Here is a 27,015-nt window from a genome sequence, read left to right on the forward strand (position 1 = left end):
GGAAGGGCTCCTTCTGGCAGCGCGCCGAGGCTGAGGCACTTTTGGAGCTGGTGCTCCAGTCGAAAAGCGTTGGCCGCCTTATGGCCAGCACCCACTGCCACACCAAGGGTGCTTACCAGGTGTTGGCATCTAGGATGGAGGAGAGGGGCTACGTCCGGACCTGGGAGCAGGTCCGGACAAAATTTAAGAGGATTAAGCTGGATTTCCTAAACAGTATAGAGCAGTGGGGGGGGGGGGGTTCCACAGCCCAGTGGAAGAATTGTCTTCCACAATCTAATGATGAAGATCTGGGAGAAGGCTGGGAAGCCCCCCCAGGAGATGAGGCGACATATGGGTGAGTGCTGCCTTCGTTATGTTTAATCTTTTACCCCAAAGCATGCATTGAATGTCTAGATGCCTCTTTCCCCAACTGTTTCCATCTGATTTGAGAAAGCATTAAGATGCTGTCAACTCCTGCTGACATCGCCAGCCAGTACTGTCAAACCACTTTGGCAATGCACTTTGGCTCTCATTGTGGTGTGGCCATCAGCTGTGTATTATCTTTGGTTTGCGTGCTTTGAGTGATGAATTCTTTTTTACTTCGCTCAGCCACACAATCTCCTGCAAAAATAGCAGAGGCCAAAGGCAGCATTCAGGGTGAGGAAGAGGAGGAAGAGGGGCCTTCCACCTCAGCACAGGCTGCAGGTGAGAGCTATAATTCTTTAAGGGAGACCCATGTGTGTGTAACCCCTGGAAGCCATAAGGGAGCCTGCTGTGATGCTTTTATTAGAAGTGTGATTGAATTCCTTTTATTTGATTTCTATAGCAGACACGATGAAGGCCAGGATGTGGAGCGTGGAGGCCAGGCTGGCATCCTTGGAGGGGCTTGTAGAGCAACAGCGGAGGGACTGTGAGTACTGCACCTGTGCTTTGGTGTGGGTTGTGTCACTAATGCCTATATATATGGCTTACCATTTGTTTTAACCCATTTGCAGGGCAGGCAGAAGTGGCTGACCTGAGAGGGGAGTTGGAGAGGCAGAGGCAGCAGAGGGAGGAGGAAGAACGTAGGTTATGTTCCCCACCGCCCAACTCTCCGCATACTGTGGCTAAGGTCACTAAAAACTGAATCCATGTAAACTCCAGATTAAAAAATATCTGTGGCACTAATGTGTACCTGTTTTTCCTCCCCACACAGTGAAGAAGAAGGAGGAGGAAGACCTTTTCAGGAAGAAAGTCAGGGGCACAGTAACCCGATTAGGAAAAAAACTGAGGGAGATGGCAGAGGGCAGAGGGAAAGGTGCTGGTGAGGGGAGTAGTGGAACTTGATTTGGGTTTTGTTGGTGAGGGGGTGGTGGTGGTGGGGCTCCAAGTTACATTCCCTGCTGTTTTTCCCCTGTTAAAAATATTTATTTTTAAAAATAAAGTTGGATTTCTTGGGGAGGGGGTGGTGGTGGGGCTCCAAGTTACATTCCCTACTGTTTTTCCCCTGCTAAAAATTTTTTGAAAATAAAATGTTTGTAATACTGTTCTGAAAAAGACTCCAGTGTGACTCCTTACACTCGCACACCTTTCACCCCACACTCCTAAAACTCCTTGAACTGACACCCCTCCAACCTCCAACCCACACAACAGAACCAGAATATACAAAATCACTAGAGAGGCCGCTTTCGGCCTTCCTGATTCTACAGTAGGGTACACAGAGACAGTCAAAAATATAAACTTTATTTTACAAACAACAACAAACAAAGATAAAATTAACAAGAAAAACTGGCCCAAACTAGGAGGGGGAGAACTTGTCCGCTGGTTTTATTATTCTCTTCCCGAGAACAGTCCTCCTTCTAGTTTGGGTGGCGGCATTCTGAGACGGGGTCGGTGGGGTGGGTGCTGGAGGTGGTGGTGTTGGTGTGGGTGGGACGTGGACGGTGATTTGTGGAGGGTAGGCCCTTTCCATGACCGCTACCGCCCTCTCCATCAGTCTCCTTATCAGTCGCAACTCCTCCAGGCTTTCGCGTAGGATTTGGTTCGACTCCCTAAGGATTGCCCTCAATTTTTTCCCCTCCTGGGCAATGAGGGTGAGCATGGCTTGGTCGGCGGCTGCAGCACGCCGTGTCTCCTCCTGGCAGTGCTCAAGGAGCCTCTCTCCCACGTTGGTCAAGAGGGAGACGCGCCTCAGCCTGCCGCGTTCCCTCATAAGCCTCTCCTCTGCTGGGAGCGCACCTCTAGGTGGTGGGCTGGCAGGACCCAGGGGTGGTTCCTCCTCATCTGAAAGAACCTCTGTTGGTAAAAATGAGAAACAGAACCGTTAGTGCCATTGATACAACCAACACCGACCATGGTGCCCATGGTGGGCTTCTTTGTTTGCCTATTTTCACAGCAATACTCCCAACAATACCTAGGGAGCACATGGTTAGTGGTCTGTATCATTGTCCTGCAGTTATGGTTAGAAAGGAACAGTTCATGCATGCTCACCCTCTCGAATCTCTAGCCGCCTGCGTTGGGCAGGAGGTCCAGGCACCCCACGCTCTTCCTCCTCCTGTGTTCCGGGGATGGAATCTGCAAAAAAGAAAAAAAAAACAGATTTAGGACCAAAGGGTGGTAAAGTAAGCTTCACAACCAACACCAGCAACGTAGAGGCACTCTCTTCTTTCTCCTAGCAGGGCAACTACCCCCTGCAAAAACAGAAAAGCACAAAGCAGTTTACACAGCACACCCCCGGCCCCATTATTCTCATAAATACTTACCAAGGTTCGTTGATGCCCCCGAATCGCTATCCATGTCGCCTATAGCTGGAGACTCCCAGGGCTCCGTGCCTTGCATCTGTGTCTCTGTGGACAACAGCAGACAATAGTGAAAAAGGAGCAAGCATACAACCTGAACCATTGATACAACCAACACTTTTCTTGGATGCTTTAGGATGCTCTGGGCTGATCCTGCGTTGAGCAGGGGGTTGGACTAGATGGCCTGTATGGCCCTTTCCAACTCTATGATTCTAGGATTCTATGGCCTGTATGGCCCCTTCCAACTCTATGATTCTATGACTAGATGGCCTGTATGGCCCTTTCCAACTCTATGATTCTAGGATTCTATGGCCTGTATGGCCCCTTCCAACTCTATGATTCTGTGATTCTATGTGTGGCTGCGATATTTTATCATTCTCAAAAATACAAGTTGACATGCATTTAGATGTAAGCCCGTTTTATTTATTTAATTTATATACCACCTTCCCCTAAGGCTCAGGGCGGTTTTCCAATTGACCTTCCGCATAAGTTATTTGCTGTAGGTCTTCCTCAGAGATTCTCTCCCTAAAACCACTGGGCGTGCAGGCTCTTGATGGGCACTACCCTGGGGACCCCTCCTGTAACCTGTATACCCCCCCCCCCGAGTCTTTCTCTCCCCCCAATAACCCGTATACCCCCCCCCGAGTCTTTCTCTCCCCCCCAAAGATAACCTCTCTTGCCCTAGATTTCCAGAAATTCCCCCAGCTGGACTCGGGACGTGCCTCCAGCACGTGGGAAGGCACTGCTTCAGCGACCGAGCTGGGGACGAGAGAGACGCCTCCACGTGTTCCAAGCGGAAGCCCCGCTCTCCTCTCCGTCCAAAACCAAGGCAGACCCCCGGGCAGATTTCTGCCTTGCAAGCCGCTCGCGAGCAAGCTGGACTGGGGGGAGATGGGGACCCGTCTCGTTTGCAGCCCCAATTCGGGGGAGCTTTTTGAAAAGCTTGGAAGAGCAGAATCCGTCTTTGCTCTCCCACCAGCTCCGCTTCCTCGGCTACGCACAGAGTAACGCCCACCCAAGTACAGGAGGATGATATTATTACAATTTCAGTACAGTGGAAAACACTCTTCCTTTGGCCGCCTTGGGGTCACTCGGCGGCTGCTTCGCTTTGCACCCTGCCCTTCTTCCCCTAGCCCAGTAAAGGAAATAAGAAGTACCTTGCAAAGCGTCGATCAAGGCTTTTCTGGACGCCCACCTGAGTCCACACGGCCCAGCGCGGTAGTGGAAAGGACCAAGCGGCGGCTGAAGCGGCTGCGACTGGAAACCCGGGCAGGAAGAAGTGCGGCGCCTCCAGCCAATCAAAACGAGAAGGGGGTGGAGCGTTAAGCGTCCCGCCCTCGCCCGGGATTTACAAAACAATTAAGAGAACAGAGTTTGAGAAGGAATTGCGCCTGCTGTCCCCTGTTTCCTACAACAGAATATGTATATTTCGTTTTTTGCCCTCTGAGGGGGGACGGGAAGTTGGGATGTGCATTTTAAATAGGTGACATGCTTTATAGGACAAGGTATTTCTCACTAGATAAGAGAAAATGTTTCCAAGAGGTGTGGCAGCTGGCACAGAGACTTTGGGGCCACTGCCTTTCTGACAGAAGAATATCCAGTCCCCCACTTTGGTCTCTCCTGATACTTGACATCGCTCGCTTATTTGTTCTAACTCGAATTTCTGTGCTGGAAAACTTTCAGAAGTGACAAAGGAGGGAAATGGCGAAGCAGAAAGCGTGGACAGCATGGCTGCAAAGAAGACAAAAAGCAGGACGGAGTCTGAGGAGGAAGTCGTTCTGACCTCAACTTCCAGCGATAAAGAGCCCGGGGAAGGTGTAGATAAGGAACTGGAAATTTTGAGACCTAAAGAAAAGAGTGAGCAAGGACAATATGAGCTAGAGTTCGCTAGCTAGAACACAAGAGCAGGCCAGATTATGAAACGGGCTAAAATGCAAGAATTAGAGCTGATTACAATGCTGCAAGAGCTCAAGCTGACAGAAGGGAAAAATACAGGCTCAAAGGGAAAGTGAGGCTCAGTCAGGTGAACTGCAGTTTGGACCAGTAAAGTTACATGCTGAGCTTAGACTTTTCACTGTTCCCTAAATTTCCTCAGGAAACTTGGGGAAAGGCCTCAGTCATTCTAATGCTCTACAATTCAGGGGCGGCCAAACTGCGGCTCTCCAGATGTCCATGGACTACAATCCCCATGAGCCCCTGCCAGCATGTGCTGGCAGGGGCTCATGGGGATTGTAGTCCATAGACATCTGGAGAGCCGCAGTTTGGCCACCTTTGCTAAATTTTGAGTATGGAGAATTCTTACTTTAAGAAGTATTCTAGAAGAGAAAATATTCCATGGGAGGTTTTTTTTCCACTGCTCCTCCAAATTTTCCAGTTCTTCTTTGCGGGAAACTAAACCATTCAGTCCTCGGCACTAAAATTTCCCAGTTTCTTTCCAGGCCTTCATTTGTTTAATCCTTTGATGTACTCCCAAGCCCAAACAGGGTGGGAGTGGGATCCTCAGCCAGGCCTTCAGGGTGTAGCAGTCTGACCATGGAATGGCGTTTGCTGCTATTGTTTCCACTTCTTGCCCATGCCGAAGATTAGATCCAGGGTGTGGCCTGCCTGTTGGGTGGGCATTTCCAGAGGATGGCAATTGTTAAGGAAAGATGTTTAAGATAACAGATGATGGCTCTCTCTTTCTCTCTCTCTCTCTGAAAAGTGAAGCAATTGAACCTCCTTGTTGGTTGAAGCAGTCTGTAGTCATTTTGATTTCTCATACAGTGTTTACATTTGTCAGGAACATTACCCTTGGTTGCTCCATATTTCCTCGAGGATTCGCGCAGTTGACTCTTACAAATCTGTAAAACAGTTTCCAGTTTTTCATAAATTTTACTAAGGGACTGAGCTACAAGCAGCATCTGTTGAGCTAAGATTGTATGAGTGTCAGCCCGACCTGTGCATGAATTTAAAACTAGATAATAAAGGTTCCGGAGGTCCAGCATCTTTAAAAAAGTTAGAAATTGTTAATTTTAGATGTTTTCTTTTAAAATCCACTGAAATTTATGTTAGTTTTCTAATAATGTAAGCTCAAAACATAGTTTTTGCTTTTTCAGACACCTGGAATTTGGCTATTGGTGCGAATATACCCCAAAGATATTAGGTGGAAGGGTTTTTTAGAAGTAATTTGAAGGAATGTGTAGCCTGAGGGGGTGCTTTGTGTGTGTGCGTTTGTGTGGGGAACTCATTTTCTTTCTCTTCAGATCTTTCTCCCCTCTCTTATTCCTGATACTTTCTCCTTAAAGACTGTCTCCTTTGCCCAGAGAATTGGAGAGTGAGGGCTTTTCAGAAAACAACTTGCTCTTTTTTGCTTAAGAAAGGACAAGCATCAGCTGTGTCTCTGTCAAGAGAAGATCCCCCTCCTAAAAAAAATGAAAAAGAATTCACCCTTTGTTCTTCCAGGCATCTCCCTCCGCCACATATACACCTGCCCTTGATTGAATTTGGAGGGAGAAGCAAGAGGAAATAGCCCAGCCTGTTCCTCCTGTGAGCTCAGCTAAGCTGAATGCAAACATGAAACTGAAGATGAAGGGTTAACTCCAACCAATAGCCATCCTTAATGTGTTTTAATGTGCAGGGGATTTTAAGGGTTCTGTGTTTTTACCATTTTATTGAAAACTGCTGTGAGTCTTTGAGAGCGGCGGTGTATAAATGAAAGAATAAACAAATGAAACTTAAGTGCCACAAACTCCTTCACATAAACAAGCTGCTTTTTAAACAACCCTTCAGGTAAATATGCAAATTACAGGTGAACAATCAGAAGGCAAAGCTGCCCTTGAGGCAAGCAGTCTGTTTATATGTCCCTTCTATGCAATAGTGGGTTAAAATTAAGGGATGGAGTCACTCGTAAAGTGAAACATCAGCTCTTTATTATGATCACCCCAACTGAACTGAACTTAATAGTCCACCACCAAAACCTATATAGCAGGGGTAGTCAACCTGTGGTCCTCCAGATGTCCATGGACTACAATTCCCATGAGCCCCTGCCAGCAAATGCTGGCAGGGGCTCATGGGAATTGTAGTCCATGGACATCTGGAGGACCACAGGTTGACTACCCCTGCTATATACAGTTGGGGATTCCCGCCAAAGCCTATAATTGGCCCGCTTGAGTTCCCCGGGCAAGAATGGATTGGTCTGTTTGAATGAACCCAATGGCAGGACGGATCCTGCAAGTTAACCAATAACATTATGAGCTCCTACAGCTCCAATCGTGGTTCCCACTCTGCGGTTCCGTAGACCCGCATACACAATATCTTCAATCACGCAAAAGGTGATGGTGCTGATGAATTTTAATTTTTGAAGCATGAGAACCAGTCTTCTTCATTTCCCAAGCTGGGATGGCAACTTGAAGACACACCTGGCTGCAATAGATGAGTTCAAATCCCCTGGGACGGATGTTGTGCACCCAAGAGTGCTCAAAGAACTTTCTGGAGAGCTTCTGGTACCTTTCCCCATCATCTTAAGACTGTTATCCCAGCCTTCAAAAAAGGAAGGGAAGATGATCCAGGAAACTACAGGCCAGTGAGTTTGACCTCAGTTGCAGGGAAGATAATGGAGCAGATTTTAAAGGGGATGATCTGCAAACTTCTGAAGAACGATTTGATGATCTGGGGAAGGCAGCACAGATTTCTCTCCAACAGATTCTGCCAGACCAACCTGGTTTCCTTCTTTTACCAAGTGACAGGCTTACTAGCAGGGGTTTCCAGTGTAGGGTTGGCAACCTCAGCTGTATCCCCACCCCTCGAAGCCAATTTACTTCTGCCATCTTTTATCAACAGGTGGACAAGTCTATGCTTCCACTCTTGAAAAATGGAATATTACGAGTGTAAACCTTTCCCTGGTTCTCATGCAGTTATAAAGATCTAGACTAGTCAACGTCTTTTGGTGGCGTTATTTGGATGGTATCGAAGTTGGGAGGAGGAACGGGATTTGCCTCAGCTTTCAGCATTTCAGGGTGACCCCCTTCCCCACCCAGAAATAGGGGCAGATCTTCTCCCCGGAGAACACAGCTGAAGAAAAAGTGAAGATCAAGTAGTCCGTCTCGGCATCCAAGAACGTCACAGAATCCTCTTCGTAGTCCAGGCGAACCAGGATTTTCCTCGGCTCGGGCCTCAAGTCCAAAGGAGTCCGCTTAGGGGACGTAAAAGCCGCCAGTTGCCTCAGAGGGAGGGAATAAAAGAAGGGCTTCCCCACAGCCCAGATGCCTTCGCTAGGATTGAGGCTGAAATACCCTTTCCTCTGGACAGACTCTCGTGCGACTCCTACTGCCCACAGCGCCCCTTCCTCCTCCTCCTCCAGCACCTCCACTTCCCACCAGTGTCGCCCTGAAGAGAATCTCTCTCGGCCCAGCACACAGCGCTCCTTGTCGAATCTATCGGGGTTCTTCGGCAGGTCCTGCTCTTTGCCTTCCCACCTCACGCTCTTCAGGTCCTCGGACAGGATGAGGTAGGCGTTGGCTGTTTCCGGATCCAGAGTCACGTTCACTGCAGGGTAGGGGGTAGATAAATCTGAGGGAACAACCAGCTGCCTGATAGGGGGCTATTCTGGATTCTAATTTTCCTTGCTGGGTTCTCTCTTCCCCCCAGTTCTCCCCAGAGAACACGGCTGCTGTGTATACTCTGCCCCCCTACCCAAAGCTCCCCTTCTTCTTTTGTTCCACGTAAATAATTACCTTTGTTCAGCACTTGTTCCAGGGATCCTATTATGTAGAGAACAGAGTGGGGGGAAAAATAACATGGTTATCTAATGTTTTAATGCACGCACACATACACATGCAATCACACACACATACAGTATTTGCTGGCGTATAAGACTACTTTCCCCCCCTAAAAAACATGCCTCCAAGTGGGGGGGGGGGGTCGTCCTATACACCGGATGCACTTCAGTTGGGATAGACACTATGGCTGCCCATAGTGGCCCATAGTACTGTAATGTAATGTAACAAACTCTATATTTTGAGTGGAAATGTTGGGGGGTCATCTTATACGCCCAGTCGTCTTATACGCCGGCAAATACGGTAATTTTTTCACACAATATAAAAATAAGCTGACCTGCAATTCTAGGGTCAGGCTGGTACAAAAATTCCCTAACTCGTATGTACTCAAAAGGCAGCAAAGAGAAAGAAAACCGAAATCTCAACTTTAATCCCAACATTTGCCATAAATAATAGTCTAAATACCAACTTTTTCCCCTAAAGCTTAGCCAAGCTGGACTTCTCTCAGAAGGGAGTATCACAGCAAAAGACTGGCTAGGAGAGAAATGCCCTGGTATGTAGCAATGGGTAACCGAAGGCTTTCACCACCTGGAGATTAAGTTGCATCAGCAGATATTTGCAGCAGGTCAAACTAATATTCAAGGGAGAGCTACAGGGGGACCTATTTAAAGACTTAACTTTCAAATCTGGCGCCTGTTGGCCAACCTAGATAAAACGAGGAAGATCTGTCGTAAGGATCTTCTGACGGTCTTTTTTTTTTTTTAAGCAGACTGGCAATATAGTTATATTCTCTGAAGATCAGGGAAGTATGTCGGGTGAAAAGGTAAAAAAAACTTTTCCTTACATGATTTAAAACGTCCTTGCAAAGCTGGAGTGATTTGTCTTGTGTATAGGAAAAAGCACCCAATGATTGTCAATATTCAAAGCATTTCCCTGGGCCTGCTGATTAGTTTTGACATGACCCAATCAGATTCTAATCAAGAATATTTCTCCTTTGTCTAACAGAGTCCTGTTTAAGACCTAAGGATGCTGAGAAAACAAACTTGGGGGTTAGCTGATATTCAAGAAGAAACAGTTTTTCCCTGTAGCCATCTTGAATAGATTAACGTACCAGATCTGTCCATTCCCCTCCCTGAGCTGTACTCAATACCTTTATATTTCTCCATGGCTTTTCCTAAAGCAGAATTCTTCCGTGAGTAAATTCCGGGTATTGCTTCTAACCAAGGACAAAGGTCCATCACATTTCCGACTCGTTCCTTCTCAAACCTGGAAGAGAAGATGGCTGTCTTTAGCAAATAGTTAAGACCAGTGTGCTTACCCCCCCTGCACACTTATGGGTCGTAGTTGTGGTCCGGCCCATCACTCTGATATGGATAACTTGAGGTAGGTATCCCAGTTTGCCATTTCAAGGCTCGAGATACTAAAAAATATCAGAGGGTTCGAATGAATGTTCACTGAATGAGAAACTTTTAAAAATAGAGTTTCTCAATACTAAGGTGACCAGATCGTCCCACTTTTGGAGGACATCTGGGGGCACCTGGCAAATTGTACTTATGTTGAAATTAAAAAAATATATATATTACAATACTATTTTTGCATTCTATGCATTCTATGAAACTTTTTGTTGCTCCATATAGATCAAATTTTAAATCAAGAACCCCCCCAGTCAATGGTGTCCCGATTTACCAATGTTAAAATCTGGTCACCTTACTCAATACTGACTTTTCTTACGCATGAAATTTGGTACAAAGTGCTTATGGGAGGCTTTCTCAATCAGGGTTTCATGAAACCCTGGAGTTTCGTGACTGCCCTGGAAGGGTTTCCCAAATGGGTGGGAGTTAATTAATTTTTTAGATATTTTTGAAAATTGTTAAATATTTATTGGGTGATATGACCGTATGACCATATATGGTCATATTAAGCCACCCACCCCTTTCAAAATAGCCAGTGTTGGGCCTCGAGGGGCCCCAGGTGGGAAGGGGAGGGGCCCTAGGTAGGCATGTACACAGCTATGCTTCCCAATCATATTCTGCATGATTGTGGGTTTCTCGAAACCTGAAGAATGTTTCTTAATGGCAAAAAAGTTGAGAAAGGCTGGCTTATGAAGAAGGGAACCTTTTCTACTAGCAAGGGTTAAGCTACATCAAATGAAATAATATCAAAACCTTGATGCTAAAATACATATGGTCTTATGTTAGTCATTTGACACGTTCATTAACTTTGTACATGAAACTATTACAGCTTTCGTAAAGCTTGAAGCCCGATATTCAGGCCTTATGTGTTTTTAACTTTGCCAATGTATGCACCTTATAATAAATATTTATTTTGATATTTTGTTTGATATCCTTTGACCCTTGTTGGTAGTTTCAGCGTATTTCGGGCTGAGTGGGTTTTCCCTTTTCCCTTCATTCGGTCTTTTCTATCAAACCTCAGGCAGCTCTTCCTATCAACTGATATAACCATGGGTCCCCCAATAATTGAAGCGCTCTTATTCTGATTCAGACCACTGGTCTTTAAAAATCTGTATTTTGTACTCTGACTGTTTATGGCTCTCCAGGGTCTAAGAGAAAAGTCTGCTCCCATCACCCACTACCAGATGGTTCTGACTCTGAACTATTGAACTTTCAAATGAAATAATATCAAAACCTTGATGCTAAAATATAGATGGTCTTTCAATAGTTCCAAGGACTATTGAACCTTGGAACTGTCTGTATGCAAAGCATGTGCTCTGTCACTGATATAGGGGGGGTTGGATACTTGACTTATACTGCTGTTTCTTACTCATATGTTCTAATTTTTTAAATGTCCTGTCTTAAATTTTAATGGGGTTTTATTGGGGTTCTATTAATGGACTGTTGTAACCTGCCAAGAGCCAATTCCTGGGGTGGCGGGAAATAAAATAATAACAATAGTAACAATAGTAACAATAGTAACAACAATAACAACAATAACAATAATCAATGTCAATAATAATAATAATAATAATAATAATAATAATAATAATAATAATAATAATAATAATAGTAATATGGTCCCACACCTATCATGGTCCCATTGTTAGCAGAGTAAACAACACAGTGAGATTGCACAAAATGATTAAAGATTACATAAAAATGTATTCGGGAAGAGAAGCGTTGGCTCAGACACCAGGCCCATTGCTCACTGGGGGAAAATATGTGCATAGAGAAGGTTACAGATGACTTTTCTTATTTTGGAAAACGGATTTGGTAAGATGGGTTCTGAAAAACAAGTCTTAAAAAAAAATGCCCTTCCATCATTATTTGACTGCCCCATTCTTTTGGCTGGGATGAAAGCCACTGACTCAAGAGCCATTGAATCAAGAAGGCTCATTCTGAGCTTCACTACAGAACAGAGACAAACGTAGTCTGGCTTGGTACCGTGGCTACGAGTGGTAGCGTCTAGTCTGGAGAGGTGCATTTGATTCCCTGCTTCTCCACAACCAGCCAGCTGGGTGACCGTGAATTTGTCACAGTCCTGTTAGAGCTGTTCTCACAGAGCAGTTCTATCAGAGCTCTCTCAGCCTCACCTATCTCACAGGGTGTCTGTTGAGGGGAGAGGAAGGGAAGGTGATTGTAAGCCGCTTTGAGACTCCTTCTGATAGTGAAAAGCAGGGTATAAAAACCAACTCTCCTTCTCTAAACAGACACCGTCTACCTGAATTTCCACATCCTTATAAAGCTCAGGTGATGAAATAGTGCAACTTGATTTCAGCAGAGGTGGCGATAACAAACATCTGTATTTGAGTCTTTTTAACTAGAAATGGAAGAGTTGTTTTTTTATACCATGCTTTTTACTACCTGAAGGAGTCTCAAAGCAGCCTACAATCCCCTTCCTATCCCTACAACTGGCACCTTGTGAGGTAGGTGAGGCTGAGAGAGAGCTCTGACAGGACTTCTTGGTCAGAACAGCACTATCAGGACTGTGACTAGCCCAAGGTCAACCAGCTGTCGGCATGTGGAGGAGGAGCAGGGAGTCAAGCCCGGCTCTCCAGATCAGAAGCCATTATGTTAGTGTTTTAATAAACTAAAGAATGTTACACCTTCAGTCCCTGATAGCTGTACCTGAAAGGTGGGAAAGACCTGAGACCTTGGAGAGTCACTGCCCCTTAGAACGGATAGTGCTGAGGTAAATGCCCTATGAGGTAACGTCTAATTCCACACACTTCAGGACTAGCGTTGCCCACAGACCTGCTGGAGATTAAAACTTCCTGTCCTTTAAATAGAGGCTTAACTTGGCAATGGGCAGCCGGAGATTTTCACGGCATACCCCCTCTTGGAAAATAACGTCCTATTAAACATCTGCTAAGGACATTTTTCCTCCAGGTCTGTTGGCAACCCTGTTCAAGAGACAAAACGACAGGGCCAAGGATGATGGTGCAACTTCAGATAAACCCTTTTCCGATTCAAGTTAAATTTCCAGAAATTCCCTATGCATTTCTCCAAGAGGAAGCTCTTGTTTTCAGACGAAACATCCCACTGAAGCATGATTCCGCTGAAGCGTGAGGAGCTACGGGCCTTGCGGGAGCTTACAGCGTTCCGCAGGGCCTGTAAAACGGAGCCCTTCCGCCAGGTCGCTGGATGAGGCTGGGCCGCAAGGAAGATCCGGCCCCCCTTATAGCGGCGTGGCAGCAGTGGCAAAATGTAATCAGCACCCTCTGTTTTCCATCACCCGTCACCCCTCTAGAATGGGTTATCTGGGGTAACTTATATAGACATCATTGGAGGTTTTGCCGCATCTGTTTTATTATATTACTTTGTGTATCACTGTTTATTTGGGGTTTTATAGATTTTATTGTATGGTTTTTTTTTGGGGGGGGTTATGCTGTAACTCGCCTCGAGCCTCTGGGGAGAGGCGAGCAACAAGTCTAATAAATAACATTAACATTAACATTAACATTAATATATTAACATCATTAACATAATGTTATAATGTTATCATTAATCATAATGTTAATTATGTTAATGTTAATATTATCAAAATATTAATATTACTATTAATATTAATATTAATATTACTATTAATATTATCAAAATATTACTATTACTATTACTATTACTATTACTATTACTAGTACTAGTAATAGTAATAGTAATAGTAATATACTAATATTAATATACTAATATTAATATTAATATTAGTATTAGTATTAATACTAATACTAATACCAATATTAATATTAATATTAATACTAATAATCCTGTGGCTACTGACTGATTTATTGATTGTATGGCACGTGTGTAGTGTAGCCAGAAGATCCACGGATTGTCTTGACAGCCAGGCAAGGGACGTTCCAAGGTGGCTTCCCATTTCCTGCCTCCCTGTCATGACCCCTAGTGTTCGCTGAAGGGACTCCACCCAAATCCTTGTAGGTCTTCCATTCAAGGACTAGCAAGGGTCAGCCACCTCTACTTAGGGAAATATAATTTCAAGCTCCTTAATCTGGCCACTGAGAAAATTGTTTCTGACCATACCCAGCAGCCTTTCTGTCCTTATTTTATGACAAGGTTCCCATGTCTTTAAAAAGGGGACCAAACCCCCCCTTTCCACAAAAGGTGAAAGAGAAAGAGCCCTACCTGCTCACGGTACTTCCGATATTCTGGAAAAGAGAGGGAGAGAAACTGCATTTAGCTGAGCAGGCAGGACATCCATTTGCCAACTAAGAAATGGGATTCAGCTTGACAGACCTACTTGGCAGCTTCTTGTTCTCAAGTTGTACCTTCCTTATCTGGGAAGACGACGCTGTTCCCCATCGTCTACCCAAAAGGAACCCAGGAAGCTACCTTAGTTATTTAAATCTCACCTGCAGGAACTGACTCTCTGGCTGCTGGCCTTTCTCCTCCATCTCCGTGAGCAGCTTGCTGAGGCGTGGAATCTCCTCGCAGAGTCTGGTGAGATTCTCTTCTTGCTTTCTCTTGACCTCTTTCTCCAGATCTGATATCTCGGCCAGCAGGAGGTCTTCCTTTTCCTCGAGAAACTGGCGCATTTGCTCAAAGGTGGTCAAGATCTTCTGCTTCTCCACTTCCAGCTGTGCCTGTGAAAGACATCCAGAGGTTGGGGAAGAGTCAGGTGCCTTGATCTGTAGCAGAATGGTTAGGGAACTCAGGCGTATTTATCCGCCATGTTTGATCCTGCCATCTTTTAGTGTTTTTTTTTCTTTTTGTTATATGTTTTTGTCAACACTTTAGCCTCTTCATTTCTGTCTTTGTCGGTGGGGTTCCTGCTTTGTTTACGTCTTTTACACCTTCCTTACGTCTTTTACACCACCAGTAAATTGCGTGGCCTTGGTACCCAACTGGCACTTGTACATTTCAAGCGGGGAGGAAAACTGGCACAAGGGAAGATAAAGTGGGGCAAAAGTAGAGACTCGTAGCTTTGATTTGCACAAAGGAGAAGCAAAATTACAACAAGGATTCTGGAGTCAAAATGACAATCTTGCAAAATTTGGCAGACCTCCCGGTCTTATTCTCCACATGTGTTTTGGTCGCCTGAGGGTGGTGTCCCGGACTGAAAGTGGGAAAGCAGAAATTTCTGCTCCCGTTTTTGCAACTGGAAATGCCATTTGCTGGGGGAACTGTGTCGCTGGCATAGATGCCACGGTTGGTGCCCAGCTGCAGTTCAAGGGAAAGGTGGCATTTGTTCCATTTGGCCTCGAGAAATGGGAAAGGCACAGCAGGTTGAACTGAGTAGAATGGAGCCATTGTACTTTTCACTTAGAGCCTTTGTAACCATCCAGAACTGGATGCAGTCAACCAGAATTGGGTAGTTAAGTAATTTGTAAGCTGGTGAGGAGTTGTGCAATGAACCCCAGGCTCTGTCGATAGCTCTTGGCTGGCAGCAACGAAGAGGAAATGTGCATTGAGTGATTACTGCCATAGACTGAGGTGTTTGTGTAATTAACGGGATGAGGTAAGAGCTGATGACCGCATGTTACATTCAGTTGAGCAGCCCAAGGGCTACATCTGATAGGTCCTTCTGCGGGACCGCCTCTCTTTGTATGTCCCCCAAAGAACTTTTAAGATCTGGGGAACAAAACTGGCTCAAGAACTCTTGCCCCAAGGATTTCAGGCTGGTCTCAACCAGAGCCAGGGCCTGGTGGGATGCTTTTCCAAATGAGTTCAGAGCCTGGCAGAACCCTGAATGGTCCCACCGGGCTTATAAAACAGAGCCCTTCCACCAGGTCTACAGCAATCCTGCTGCCCCCCCCCCTGTCAAAGCCCCTAGAAATATATCAACTGAGGTTAGTATGTCCCACCCACTTCCTCAGTGCTCCTTCTCCAGGAGCAGAAGAGCTAGGGAATTGGGAATTAGATTTTGGCATTTTAATTTTAACTGAATTTATTTAGTAATTTTATCTTTGATCTGCATTTTACCTTGGATGTGGTTTTATACGTGATGGAACCTCCCTCTAAGTCTTAGGAGATAGGGTGGAAAACATATATAATTAGAAAGGAAGGGAAGGAAGGAAAAAAGGAAAGAAGGAAAGGAAAGAAGGAAAGAAAGAGTGAGAGAGAGAGAGAGAGTGAGAGAGAGAAAGAAAGAAAGAAAGATAACTCAAAGCACTGTAGTACCCTTTCATGATTACTCTCATAAGAATCCTATACGGCAGTGGTCCCCAACCTGCGGGCCGAAGGAGAGGGAATCAGGGCCGCGCCGCGCACTGCACATGCGCGGCTGGGCTGTGCATGCGCAAATGCGCCATGCGCGGCTGAAATCGTGCATGTGCGGCACTTTTGCGCGTGCGTGCATGTGCGCATGTGCGCATGCGCGAAAGTGCTGCACATGCACGATTTTGGCCACGCATGCGCGATGCGCGGACACGGCCCCGCGCATGCTTGATGTGTGGGAGGGGCAGTTGCCCTGCTGGTCCCCAGCCTCAGAAAGGTTGGGGACCACTGCTATACGGTGCACATTGCAAAGGGTGTGTATATGGAGACAGAGTGATTGTGGCAGAACTGAGATATGAACCAGGGACTACAAGATGTATAATTTGATCACAATTTAGTAGAGGGACCATGGCTCGGTGGGAGAGTATCTGCTTAGCGAGCAGAAGGTCTCAGGTTAGATTCCCAACATCTCTAATTAAAAGATGTTAGGTGGTATGAGTCAACTGTGACCTGAATGCACAAAACGGTATCCTACAGATACCCTGCCGCCTGTATTTATGCCAAACACTGAGGTTTCTGTTCCTTAGCCTCCTAATTCTTCATTGACCGAAGAAAGAAAACTCCCCTGGAATCTACAATTCACCGTTGGGCATTATTGTTCTTGCAATAACAGAAAAAATCCTACCAGGCACTTCTGGGTTCTCTGCTCCTCAGTTATTTTCTGCTCCTTGAGCTTCTCTCTCTCTTTCTCCAGAGAGAGCAGCTGGGCCTGGATCTTCTCCTAAGGAAAGAGGAAACATCATTATTCTGGGAGAGGTCAACCCCTTGATCCATCTAATGAGAGTGGTGAAAAATACTGTCAAGTCATAGCTGACTTACGGCAACCCCTGGTGGGCTTTTTGAGGTGGTGTTCAGAAGCGGTTTGCCCTTGTCTGCCTCCCTGTCGTGACATCTGATATCCACCAGGGGTTTTGCAACGGACAAAAATTATTTCCAGTGTGGTGCAGAAGTTATGAGTGTCATCGTAGGATCTGGGACCCCGTTGTTTGAATCCTCATTCTGCCATGGAAACTCACTGGATGCCTTGGGCCAATCACACCTTTTGTCCAACTCTGTCTGCAGTCAATTTTTTAAGTTTTTGTAAGGTCAACCCAATGATGTCTTTAATTCTATCCATGCATCCTGCCAGCTAGGTTGGTGTAATAGTTAAGAGTGGCAGCCTCTAATCTGGTGAGCGGGGTTTGATTCCTGGCTCCTTCACATGCAGCCAGCTGGGTGAGCTTGGGGTCCTCACAGCCCTGATAGTGCTGTTCTCCCACAGCAATCCTGTCAGAGCTCTCTCAGCCTCACCTGCCTCATAGAGTGTCTGTCGTGGGGAGAGGAAGGGAAGGCGATTGTAAACCACTTTGGGACTCCTTTAGGCAATGAAACACAGGGTATAAAAACCAACTCTTCTTCTTGTTGTTCTTTGTCTACCACACAGTGATATTGTGAGGACAAAAATGAAGGCATAGAGAATGATGTAAGCCATGTTGGGGAGAAACACACTGTAGAAATGATGTCAATGATTAATAAATACACTCCAGGGGTTCCTACAATTGTCTGGGAAACCTTGGGAGCTTCTCCATGGGTCAACCTTCTCTTCCCTTCTTTGCTTTCATAGAGAGACATAGGAAAAGTTATTAAGAAGTTCAACAGAAAGCCAGATCTTTGACACACTGTGGAATGTTATCATTCACAACCTATTCTTAAGATTGCTGCCCACATGTGAATAACCAAGTGAAGAAATAATAGGAAGAAGAAGAGTTGGTTCTTATATGCTGCTTTTCTCTACCCAAAAGAGGCTCAAAGTCAAGGCTTTTCTCTACCCGAAGGAGTCTCAAAGCGGCTTACATTCACCTTCCCTTTCCTCTCCCCACAACAGACACCCTGTGAGGGAGGTGAGGCAGAGGGAGCCCTGATATTACTGAAGAAGAAGAAGAGTTGTTTCTTACATGCTGCTTTTCTCTACCCAAAGGAGTCTCAAAATGGCTTACAATTGCCTTCCCCTTCCTCTCCCCACAACAGACACGCTGTGAGGGAGGTGAGGCTGAGAGAGAGCCCTGATATTACTGCTCGGTCAGAACAGCTTTATCAATGCTGTGGCAAACCCAAGGTCACCCGGCTGGCTGCTTGTGGGGGAGAAGCATGGAATCAAAGCCGGCTTGCCAGATTAGAAGTCCGCACTCCTAACCACGACGCCAAGCTGGCTCTCTGAGGAAGCAACCCCCTCAGAGGGTTTTCAAGATGAGAGATGAGCAGAAGTGATCTGCCATTCCCTGCCTCTGCAGAGCAACTCCGGCCTTTCTTGGTGGTTTCCCCTCCAAGTGCTGACTTTGGCTAGCCCTGTTTAAGCTTCCTAACTTTGTACATGCTCAGGATAATTTGAGCCACTGGGGCTTCCCATGAGGAGAAAACTGACCCCCCCCCCCAGGGGAAACCTGGGCATCACTTGCCAGGTTTCCACATTAACATTTTTAGTTTGGGCTAAGTGAGATTCCCGGCAGTCGCTGGTAGTTCTTCTCAGCCGGCGTTGCCCGACAGCCCACATTTCTGTGCCTCTGAGGAAGTGGCCTCTGACTCACCAAAGCTCAGGCTGAAATAAATTTAGCCTTTCAGCAAGTACCTGACTGTTGTGAAATTTTGTCCCAGTAAGTAGACAAACGTGGCTGCTGGTCTGAAATTATTAACAGCCTGCCCCACTGGAAATTAAGCGTAGAATCATAGAGTTGGGAGGGACCTCCAGGGTCATCTAGTCCAACCCCATGTACAATGCAGGTATTTGCAACTACCAGCCCACCCACAGTGACCCCAATTTCATGCTTGGGAAGATTGAAGGAAGCAGAAGATGAGGCAGACCAAGAACAAGATGGATGGATAGAGTCAAGGACATGAGTGGGTTGACCTTGCAAAAACTATCCGCAGCAGGGATCCTACAGTGTTCCCTTCCTCTGTTTCGGATGTTGCATCCACACAAACTACCACACATGAAATATCCCGTGGTCTCACCCAGGGCCGGTTTATCCATGTAGCACATGTAGGACGTGCTACGGGCCCAGCCCTTCCAGGGGTCCTGCACGGAGCTTTCTCTCCCACGGATCAAGGCCATAGTTTCTCTCCATTCCCCCTTTCCCTCTTTAAGGACACTTGGAATAACACACCATTCCCCTTGTCCCCAGTCTGGCTGCTCCCACCACAGTTTTACTCTGTTAGGTAAAGGTAAAGGTATCCCCTGTGCAAGCACCGGATCATATCTGACCCTTGGGGTGATGCCCTCTAGCGTTTCATGGCAGACTCAATACGGGGTGGTTTGCCAGTGCCTTCCCCAGTCATTACCGTTTACCCCCCAGCAAGCTGGGTACTCATTTTACCGACCTCGGAAGGATGGAAGGCTGAGTCAACCTTGAGCCGGCTGCTGGGATTGAACTCCCAGCCTCATGGGCAGAGCTTTCAGACTGCATGTCTGCTGCCTTACCACTCTGCGCCACAAGAGGCTGTTACAGCCCCACAAATCTTTAAACTGTCTCTAGGGCTAAGGGGTCCCACAAATCCTTAAGCTGCTCCCCCAGTCTGCTGCCAATCTTCAAATCTTTGTGAGAAAGAGAGACTAACCCCTCCCCCCCAAAGTAAATAATATTCAAGAAAATAAAGGAGCATGCCAAGTGATATCGCCACCGTCTGTATGTTCTTTATAGAATCATAGAAGGGGTCCTCCAGGGTCATCTAGTCCAACCCCCTGCAGAATGCAGGAAATACACAACTGCATTAAGAGCCAGTGTGGTGTAATGGGTGAAAGTCTCAGACTTGTATCTGGGAGACTCAGACTTGAATTCCCACATGCTGTGGAAGCTTGTTAGGTAACCTTGGCCAGTTTCTCTGCCTAACCTACCTAACCTACAAGGTTGTGGCAAGGATGAAATGGGGGAGATGATAGCCATGTAGGCCTCCCTCTTTCTCCAGTATAGAATGAAGCCGATTTACAATAACAGAACGATCATTAGAAATTTGCAAGAAGAACAAATTGACCGGTTCGAGACCCAATTAAAACCAGCAGAGGCAAGGATCTGGAAACTAAAACGCTAGTCACATAATGCACGCCAATGGTGGATTAGGAAAAACTATTAAGCGTAGAATCATAGAGTTGGGAGGGATCTCCAGGGTCATCTAGTCCACCCCCCTGCACAATGCAGAAGCTCAAAATATAAATATAAATATAAATATAAATATAAATATAAATATAAATATAAATATAAATATAAATATAAATATAAATATAAATATAAATATAAAACTACCTGCCCACCCACGGTGACCCCAATTTCCTGTTTGGGAAGATTGAAGGAAGCAGAAGAAGAGGGAGACCAAGAACAAGATGGATGGATAGTCAAGGACATGAGTGGGTTGACCTTGCAAAAACTTAAAGAAATGACTGCAGACAGAGCTGGATGTTCATGAAGTCACCATGAGTTGGAAACGACTTAAGTGAACCTAGCCACAAAAAAAAATACATAATCATTTCCTTCATTGTCACCCCATTAGAGAATGATGTGTAACCCCCATTGGTTTCCCATTGGGGAAGGAAATGAATTTGTTAAACCATTAAACGAAGAGAGACATCTGATCTTCTCTACATAGCCCCATTCTGAGCTGTTTCTTGGTCCCTCTACAATATGGCAAAATTGTGGGGCGATGGGGAAAAAAATAGCCTCTGTAGGGCAAGATTCCAACCCGAGCCAGGGTTTTCCTACCTTGAACTCTTGGGAAGCTTCCTCCACAGGGAGCACACTGTGATTTTGGTGCCTCTTTGACCTGTCGCACACCACGCAGATGGGGGCTTCGTCGTCCTTGCAGAAGAGTTTTAGGGGTTCCTGATGCCTCTCGCAGATTTGCCCGTTTCCTTCTGCTCTTTCGCCCTCCTGGTGCTTCTTGATGATTTCGATAATGCTGGCCAGGGGCTGGTTCGGCTTCAAGTTCTTCATTTGGACCGTTTCTCCGCACTGAGGACAAGGAGCAGTGTCGCCCTTCAATTCCCCCCAGCGCTGGGCGAGGCAGGCTTGGCAGAAGTTGTGCCCGCAGTGGACGGTGACTGGGTTTTCCAGGTATTCGAGGCAGACGGGGCACTTGGCTTGAGCGTGGATCTCCTTGAGGAGACCCCCGGCTGCCATGACGGCCTGACTCTGGCTCAAGTGCGTTAAAAGTCGTGGTTTCGCTTCAAATTTCAAACAGCGGCTGGGCGTTTCCTTTCCTGGAACCAGCCCAGTGTTGCCTCACTGGCACGTTTTTGAAGAAGTCCTTCGTTCCGCAAGACGAAATAATTGGTTTTTGAAAAAAAAAAAAAACCCTTGCTGTGAGGAAACTTTGTGCCTATTTTCGTACTTAGTAACTGACAGAGTCTGGACTTTCCCTTTCCCCAGGATTAGCATACCCACGTGGAGCCGTTTGTTGTAAGGAGAGAAGAGAGCGTGTCTCAGCTGAGCAGAGCAATTTGTTCATTTCCTTCATTTATATCATGCTGCTCTCCCGAAAGGGGAGCCAAAGTGGCTTACAAGTCTCTCCTCTTCTCCATTTTATTTTTTTTATTATATTTATATACCACCCTCCCCGAGGGCTCAGGGCGGTTCACATAAAACAGAAACGATACAGATAACTTAGTTTAACAATAATAAAGTGATAACAACAAGCAACATAGTAGAAAAATATGGAAAACATTAAATTAACGCTTATCCTCACAACAACCCTGTGAGTTAACTTCAGCTGAAAATAAAAAATATATATATTTTTTATTTCTATGCCACCTTATCCCTATGAGCTCAGGGTGGCTAAGAACATTTTAAAATGAAACTTGGTAAACAATAGAACAACAGATCCTTCATTTAAAAAATGCTTCCTATTATTTGTCTCCCTGTGGGGAATTGATCAGAGAACCAGCTTGGTGTAACGGTTTAAGAGTGGTTAGCTCTAATCTGGAGAACTGGGTTTCATTCCCTACTCCTCCACATGTGGGCAGCTGAGTAACCTTGGCCTCATCACAGTCCTATTAGAGCTGTTCTCACAGAGCAGTTCTATTGGAGCTTCCTCACAGGATGTCTGTTGTCGGGAGAGGAAGGGAAGGCTTTGAGACTCCTTCAGGTAGTGAAAAGCGGGTGCATAAGTGGCTGGGTATTTATTACCCACTTTTTCTCTTTGGACTCAAGGCGGGGTACAAACAATGCCCCCCCCCTTTTTCCCCATACAAGACAGAAAGGCAACATGGGTTGGGGAGAGAATTTTTTGCTTCGATTGTTGGGTAGGGGAGGATTGCCAAAACACACTACAACAATAAAGCCCCTGGTTTTATTTTGGGCATTTTTGTCTCCTAAGAGCAGCAGTCACTGTTGCCGTTCAAACAAGGCACTGGGAAGGATTAAGAAACTCACACAGGAAACCTGGCCTACAACCACACAGGATTTTTTTTTCTCTTGAGGCAAGGTTTTATTTGAGTTTTTACATTGATTCTTCCACCACATTTGAAATGCAGATGGGAACTTGGATTGCCCATCTGCCACCAGCCATAGAATCCACCCTCCATCATCTCTAGGGGACCTGATCACTGGTCTGGAGATGAGCTCTAGTTCTGGGGGCCTGGAGGCTGGCACCCCTAACTGTGAACAGGAATCCATCTTGAAAACCAGCACTTGCCTGGCTGTCACGTAACACAGACAAAGTACTGGGATGACAGTTCTTTGTAAGGTGATGGAAGTGAAGAAGAAGATGAAGAAGAAGAAGAAGAAGAAGAAGAAGAAGAAGAAGAGTTGGTACTTATAGGCTGCTTTTCTCTACCCGATGGAGGCTCAAAGCGAAATACAATCTGTCTCCATGTTGTGGATGGTAACTCTCCAGGGTAGTAGCCCACCAGGAATCAAGGATGTTGTGTATGCAGATTATTAGAAGAAGAAGAGAAGAAGAGTTGGTTCTTATATGCTGCTTTTCTCTACCTGAAGGAGTCTCAAAGCGGCTCACAGTCGCCTTCCCTTTCCTCTCCCCACAACAGACACCCTGTGAGGTGGGTGAGTCTGAGAGAGCCCTGATATTACTGAAGAAGAAGAGTTGGTTCTTATATGCTGCTTTTCTCTACCCGAAGGAGTCTCAAAGCAGCTTACAATTGCCTTCCCTTTCCTCTCCCCACAACAGACACACTGTGAGGGAGGTGAGGCTGAGAGAGCCCTGATATTCCTGCTCAGTCAGAATACCTTTATCAGTGCTGTGTTGAGGCCAAGGTCACCCAGCTGGCTGTATGTGGGGGAGCGCAGAATCGAACCTGGCATGCCAGATTAGAAGTCCATACTCCTAACCACTACATCAGACTGGGATTCTCCTCTAGCTCCCACAGGACAGTCTGGCCTGCCTCCATACAAAGAACGAGGGGTGAATCCTTTCTATAACACATGGGGCAGAATGGAAAGTGAAGACTGATTTGTCGGTTCCAAGGTCAAAAAAATTCCACAGTACCCTTTTTGTAATTCAGGAACATGCGGATCTTCTTGAGATCATGGTTCAGGTGTAAAAGGGAGAAGTAAAACTCCGTACTTCTCTCTGGAGAAGTAAAACTCCGTACCTGAGATGTTCTGTAGTGTAGGGGACCATGGAGAAATCATGTCCCCATAACCCAACTGCCCTCATTAGCAGAATGCCCGATCTCAATTTTTCTCTTGACTGTCTCGTACAGAACCCCAAGGGCCCACCTTTCCCCTTTCAAATCCACTTCTACTTCCCACCAATGATGCAAACACCTCAAAGCCCAGCACGCTGGGCATAACACCACATCTTTCAGGGTTGTCAGGCAGGTCTGTCCTGTAAGCACTTTCCCATTTCATGCTCTGAAGATCCTCGGACAAAACCAGGCTAGAGTGGGCTGTGTCTGTATCCAGGATGATGTCTGCCAGCTAAAATACCAAGAGAGAAAGAAAGAGGGAACTGGAGGGCAGATGGAAAAGATCTGTCTCAGCTGCTAGGGAGTGATTCACAAAACACCCCCTTTTCTAGGTTTTACTACAGCTTTGTCATGCAATCCAAAACTGAGTTGCTGTTCCTTTGTTGAACAGGGACACCAAAAGAAGCAGAGGAGAACACAAGCGGATGAAGGTACCTGGGGCCGGGCTGCTGGGACATTTTACAACTTCCACACCTCTAACAAAGACCACAGTTCAATTAATCCTCGAATAATATTGAAATGGCTTCAGTGACCTCACACTTTCTGCTTAGGCACTTCAAAAAGGCTTAGGGCGTTTAAAAATAATCACGACCAGGCTTAGGGCTGGGAAAAACCTGGAGATGTTGGGGGTGGAGCCTGTAGGGGGCGGGGCTTGGGGAGGGGCTTCAAGGAGGGACTTCTAAGCAGCCATTTTCTCCGGGGGGACTGATCTTTGGTGCCCGGACATGACCTGTAATCCCAGGGGATCCCTAGGCCCCACCTTGAAACGGGCATTTTACTGTTAATGATATATGACCCTTGAGAACTGCTGGTGGTAAAACATGAGGAGATGTTAAAAGTAAAAGTCCTCCTGCATTTTTGGATTCTTAACAGTTTTTAAATAGCTCACACATTTCCCAACATCTACAAAAAATTACTTCCAAGTTTAAAGACACAATGAACATCTGTTCTGTCCCGCATGCCAGCCTCCAAGAGGGACCTGGAATTATGGTTCATTTCCAGACCATAGAGATCAGTTCCCCTGGCGAAAATGGTCCCTAAGAAGGCGGACTGTATGACATTATACTCCATTGAAGTCCCTCCTCTCCCGAAACTCCATGCTCTGCAGGCTCCACCCCAAAAGTCTCCAGATTTCTCCCCCTCCTGACTTGTCTGTAAACCACTGAAAACTGTCCAGGTTTGGGATGGAAGGTGGTTTGAGCTCAAATTGCACAGATATGAGTGGTCACGGAGTGTGCATGTGTGTGGGGGACGCAATGGCCATCGGTGTGACAGGTTATGAGCTTTCATGAATCTTCAGACGCCATCCCCAAGCGGGCCACGTATCTGAAGAAGTCAACAGGGCCTCCCGAACACCCCTCCCCGCCACAGATTTTGCTAGTCTTTAAGGTGCTTCTGGCTCCTTGCTCTTTTCTGTCGCTACAAACAACCTCACGTAGATTTCCATCTCGATCTATCTGTCTCTGAAGAAGTGAGCAGTGACTCACAAAAGGTCTTCCCCTGCCACAAATCTTGTTAGGCCTAAAGGTGCTCCCGGCCTCTTGCTCTGTCCTACAGCTACAGACAGACTCACAAGGAGACCCTTCTTGATTTATCTCTCGTTCTTCTACTTGGAGGAGACCAAGAGGGCAGGGGAAATGGAACCTGGTTTGGAACAACCTTTAAATATTTGAATAAATAGAGGTGCCTACAGTTCATTCACTTTTTCTTTTTTTAAAGATGCAGTGTGAAGGAGAAGGCGAGAGAGAAGAGGGGTGTGGCTCCATTATTACAGTGTTTTCTTCTCCAGGGGTTGTGCGTTTTTTGGAATCAAGCACTGGTCTGGTGTGAGCAGCACAATCAGCCTGGATATTTGCTTTGTCACGGCATGCGATCGCAGCAGTTCAATTTCAACACAAAGGCCTTGTGGGGCTGTGTCCAATTTCAATTCCCAGTTGGACTTGGGAGCTTCACAGGCTTGCATCAGAAAGTGACAGTTGTGGGTTGTGAAGTCACAGAACGCTCTCCTTTATGACACAGGGACGTTATTTCACTAAGACTGTGCTGCCATGACATTGGGGAACCTTTTAGCAGCAGGAAGAGATTTTTGTTTTTGGTACCTTGGCTTTTACAACCCCAAGGAGCCTCAAAGTGGCTTATGATCACCTTCCCTCTCTCTCTCCCACCTCCCCCCCCCTCTCCGCAGCACACAGCCTATGAGGGAGGTGGGGCTGAAAGAGCTCTGAGAGGACTGTGACTAGCCCAAGGTCACCCAGCTGACTGCATGTGGAGGAGAGGGGAGTCAAACCTGGTTCTCCAGATTAGAGGCTGCCACTCTTAACCGCTACACCATGCTGGCACTCAACTTCAAGCTGGCTGTCAACAAGTATGGGAACCTCGTCATTTGCAGTCATATCCATCAACTGAGAGGCCCTGAGTGGTTTACAGCACCGTTGAGAACAAGACCATCTATGTCTGGCCCTGTGGCTCTCCAGATGTCCATGGACTACAATTACCATGAGCACATGCTGACAGGGGCTCATGGGAATTGTAGTCCACGGGCTTCCAGAGTGCCAGTTCCACCTCCCCCCACCACTCTAGGGCATCTTCTCCCAAGGTTCGTCTTCCCCTCTAGTAGGGCAGTACCAGCACTCCTTCCCCAATGAAAGTCTGCTGTTTATGAATGAGATCGCCCAGTGTACCTGAGAGACCATCTCTCTGCCTATACACCCAAAAGAGCATTAAGTTCCACCACTGCCAACTGGTTGGTGATCCCTTGCCCCAATCAAGCATGTCAGTCCTCAACAAGGGCCAGAGCTTTTTCCGTCCTGGACCCCATCTGGTGGAACGCGCTCCCAGAAGAGATCAGGACCCTGCCTGAACGCCCACAGTTCCGCAGGGCCAGCAAAAGGGAGCTCCTCCACCGGGCATTTGCCTGAGACCAACCACTGGTCCCCCCTCAGACATCCCCTCCATGGCCTGAAGCAGTCTGACCTCTCTAGGGGGTTTAGCTAAGTTTCTGTTCTTGTTATTTTGTTGTTGTTGGGATCACCGAGTTTGTGTTGTTTAGAACCACTGTTGGATTGTTGTTGTTGTATCTGACTATGTTGTATGTTGATTCATTCCATGCATCCCCCCCTGTGATGTTGTATGTAAACCACCCTGAGCCATAT

The 27,015-nt window shown here is 46.3% G+C and overlaps 2 protein-coding genes and 1 pseudogene across 2 annotated transcripts; all 3 read right to left on the minus strand.

The window, feature by feature from the left end:
- Nucleotides 1–1,680: 1,680 nt before the first annotated feature.
- LOC143834404 (uncharacterized) lies at nucleotides 1,681–4,892 on the minus strand. Its single transcript, XM_077331231.1, has 4 exons — nucleotides 3,914–4,892; nucleotides 2,721–2,804; nucleotides 2,449–2,532; nucleotides 1,681–2,253 (listed from the first exon to the last, which is right to left on the minus strand). Exons 2-4 carry the CDS (start codon nucleotides 2,794–2,796, stop codon nucleotides 1,757–1,759), a joined length of 657 nt encoding a protein of 218 aa, XP_077187346.1. The 5' UTR covers nucleotides 2,797–2,804; nucleotides 3,914–4,892; the 3' UTR covers nucleotides 1,681–1,756.
- A 1,969-nt stretch (nucleotides 4,893–6,861) lies between these two features.
- On the minus strand, nucleotides 6,862–22,887 carry LOC143834327 (zinc finger protein RFP-like). Its single transcript, XM_077331054.1, has 7 exons — nucleotides 20,922–22,887; nucleotides 16,820–16,915; nucleotides 14,331–14,561; nucleotides 14,104–14,126; nucleotides 9,660–9,775; nucleotides 8,468–8,494; nucleotides 6,862–8,279 (listed from the first exon to the last, which is right to left on the minus strand). The coding sequence occupies exons 1-7, from the start codon at nucleotides 21,336–21,338 to the stop codon at nucleotides 7,738–7,740; spliced, it is 1,452 nt and encodes a 483-aa protein (XP_077187169.1). The 5' UTR covers nucleotides 21,339–22,887; the 3' UTR covers nucleotides 6,862–7,737.
- A 71-nt stretch (nucleotides 22,888–22,958) lies between these two features.
- LOC143834487 (butyrophilin subfamily 2 member A2-like) lies at nucleotides 22,959–25,310 on the minus strand (annotated as a pseudogene).
- Nucleotides 25,311–27,015: the final 1,705 nt, after the last annotated feature.

The sequence above is a fragment of the Paroedura picta genome, chromosome 3, assembly GCF_049243985.1.
Source record: "Paroedura picta isolate Pp20150507F chromosome 3, Ppicta_v3.0, whole genome shotgun sequence".
Taxonomy (NCBI): Eukaryota; Metazoa; Chordata; class Lepidosauria; order Squamata; family Gekkonidae; genus Paroedura; species Paroedura picta.

Bases quoted from the DNA above. Each gene is read 5' to 3' on its own strand.
- LOC143834404 (XM_077331231.1), bottom strand. From the start codon at position 2,796: ATGCAAGGCACGGAGCCCTGGGAGTCTCCAGCTATAGGCGACATGGAT. The intron at 2,533-2,720 runs GTAAGTATTTAT...TCTTTTTTGCAG, and splicing joins GGGGGCATCAACGAACCTTG to ATTCCATCCCCGGAACACAG. The intron at 2,254-2,448 runs GTGAGCATGCAT...TTTTACCAACAG, and splicing joins GCGGCTAGAGATTCGAGAGG to AGGTTCTTTCAGATGAGGAG.
- LOC143834327 (XM_077331054.1), bottom strand. From the start codon at position 21,338: ATGGCAGCCGGGGGTCTCCTCAAGGAGATCCACGCTCAAGCCAAGTGC. The intron at 16,916-20,921 runs GTAGGAAAACCC...CTCTTTCCTTAG, and splicing joins AAGCTTCCCAAGAGTTCAAG to GAGAAGATCCAGGCCCAGCT. The intron at 14,127-14,330 runs GTGAGATTTAAA...TCTCTTTTCCAG, and splicing joins CAGAGAGTCAGTTCCTGCAG to AATATCGGAAGTACCGTGAG.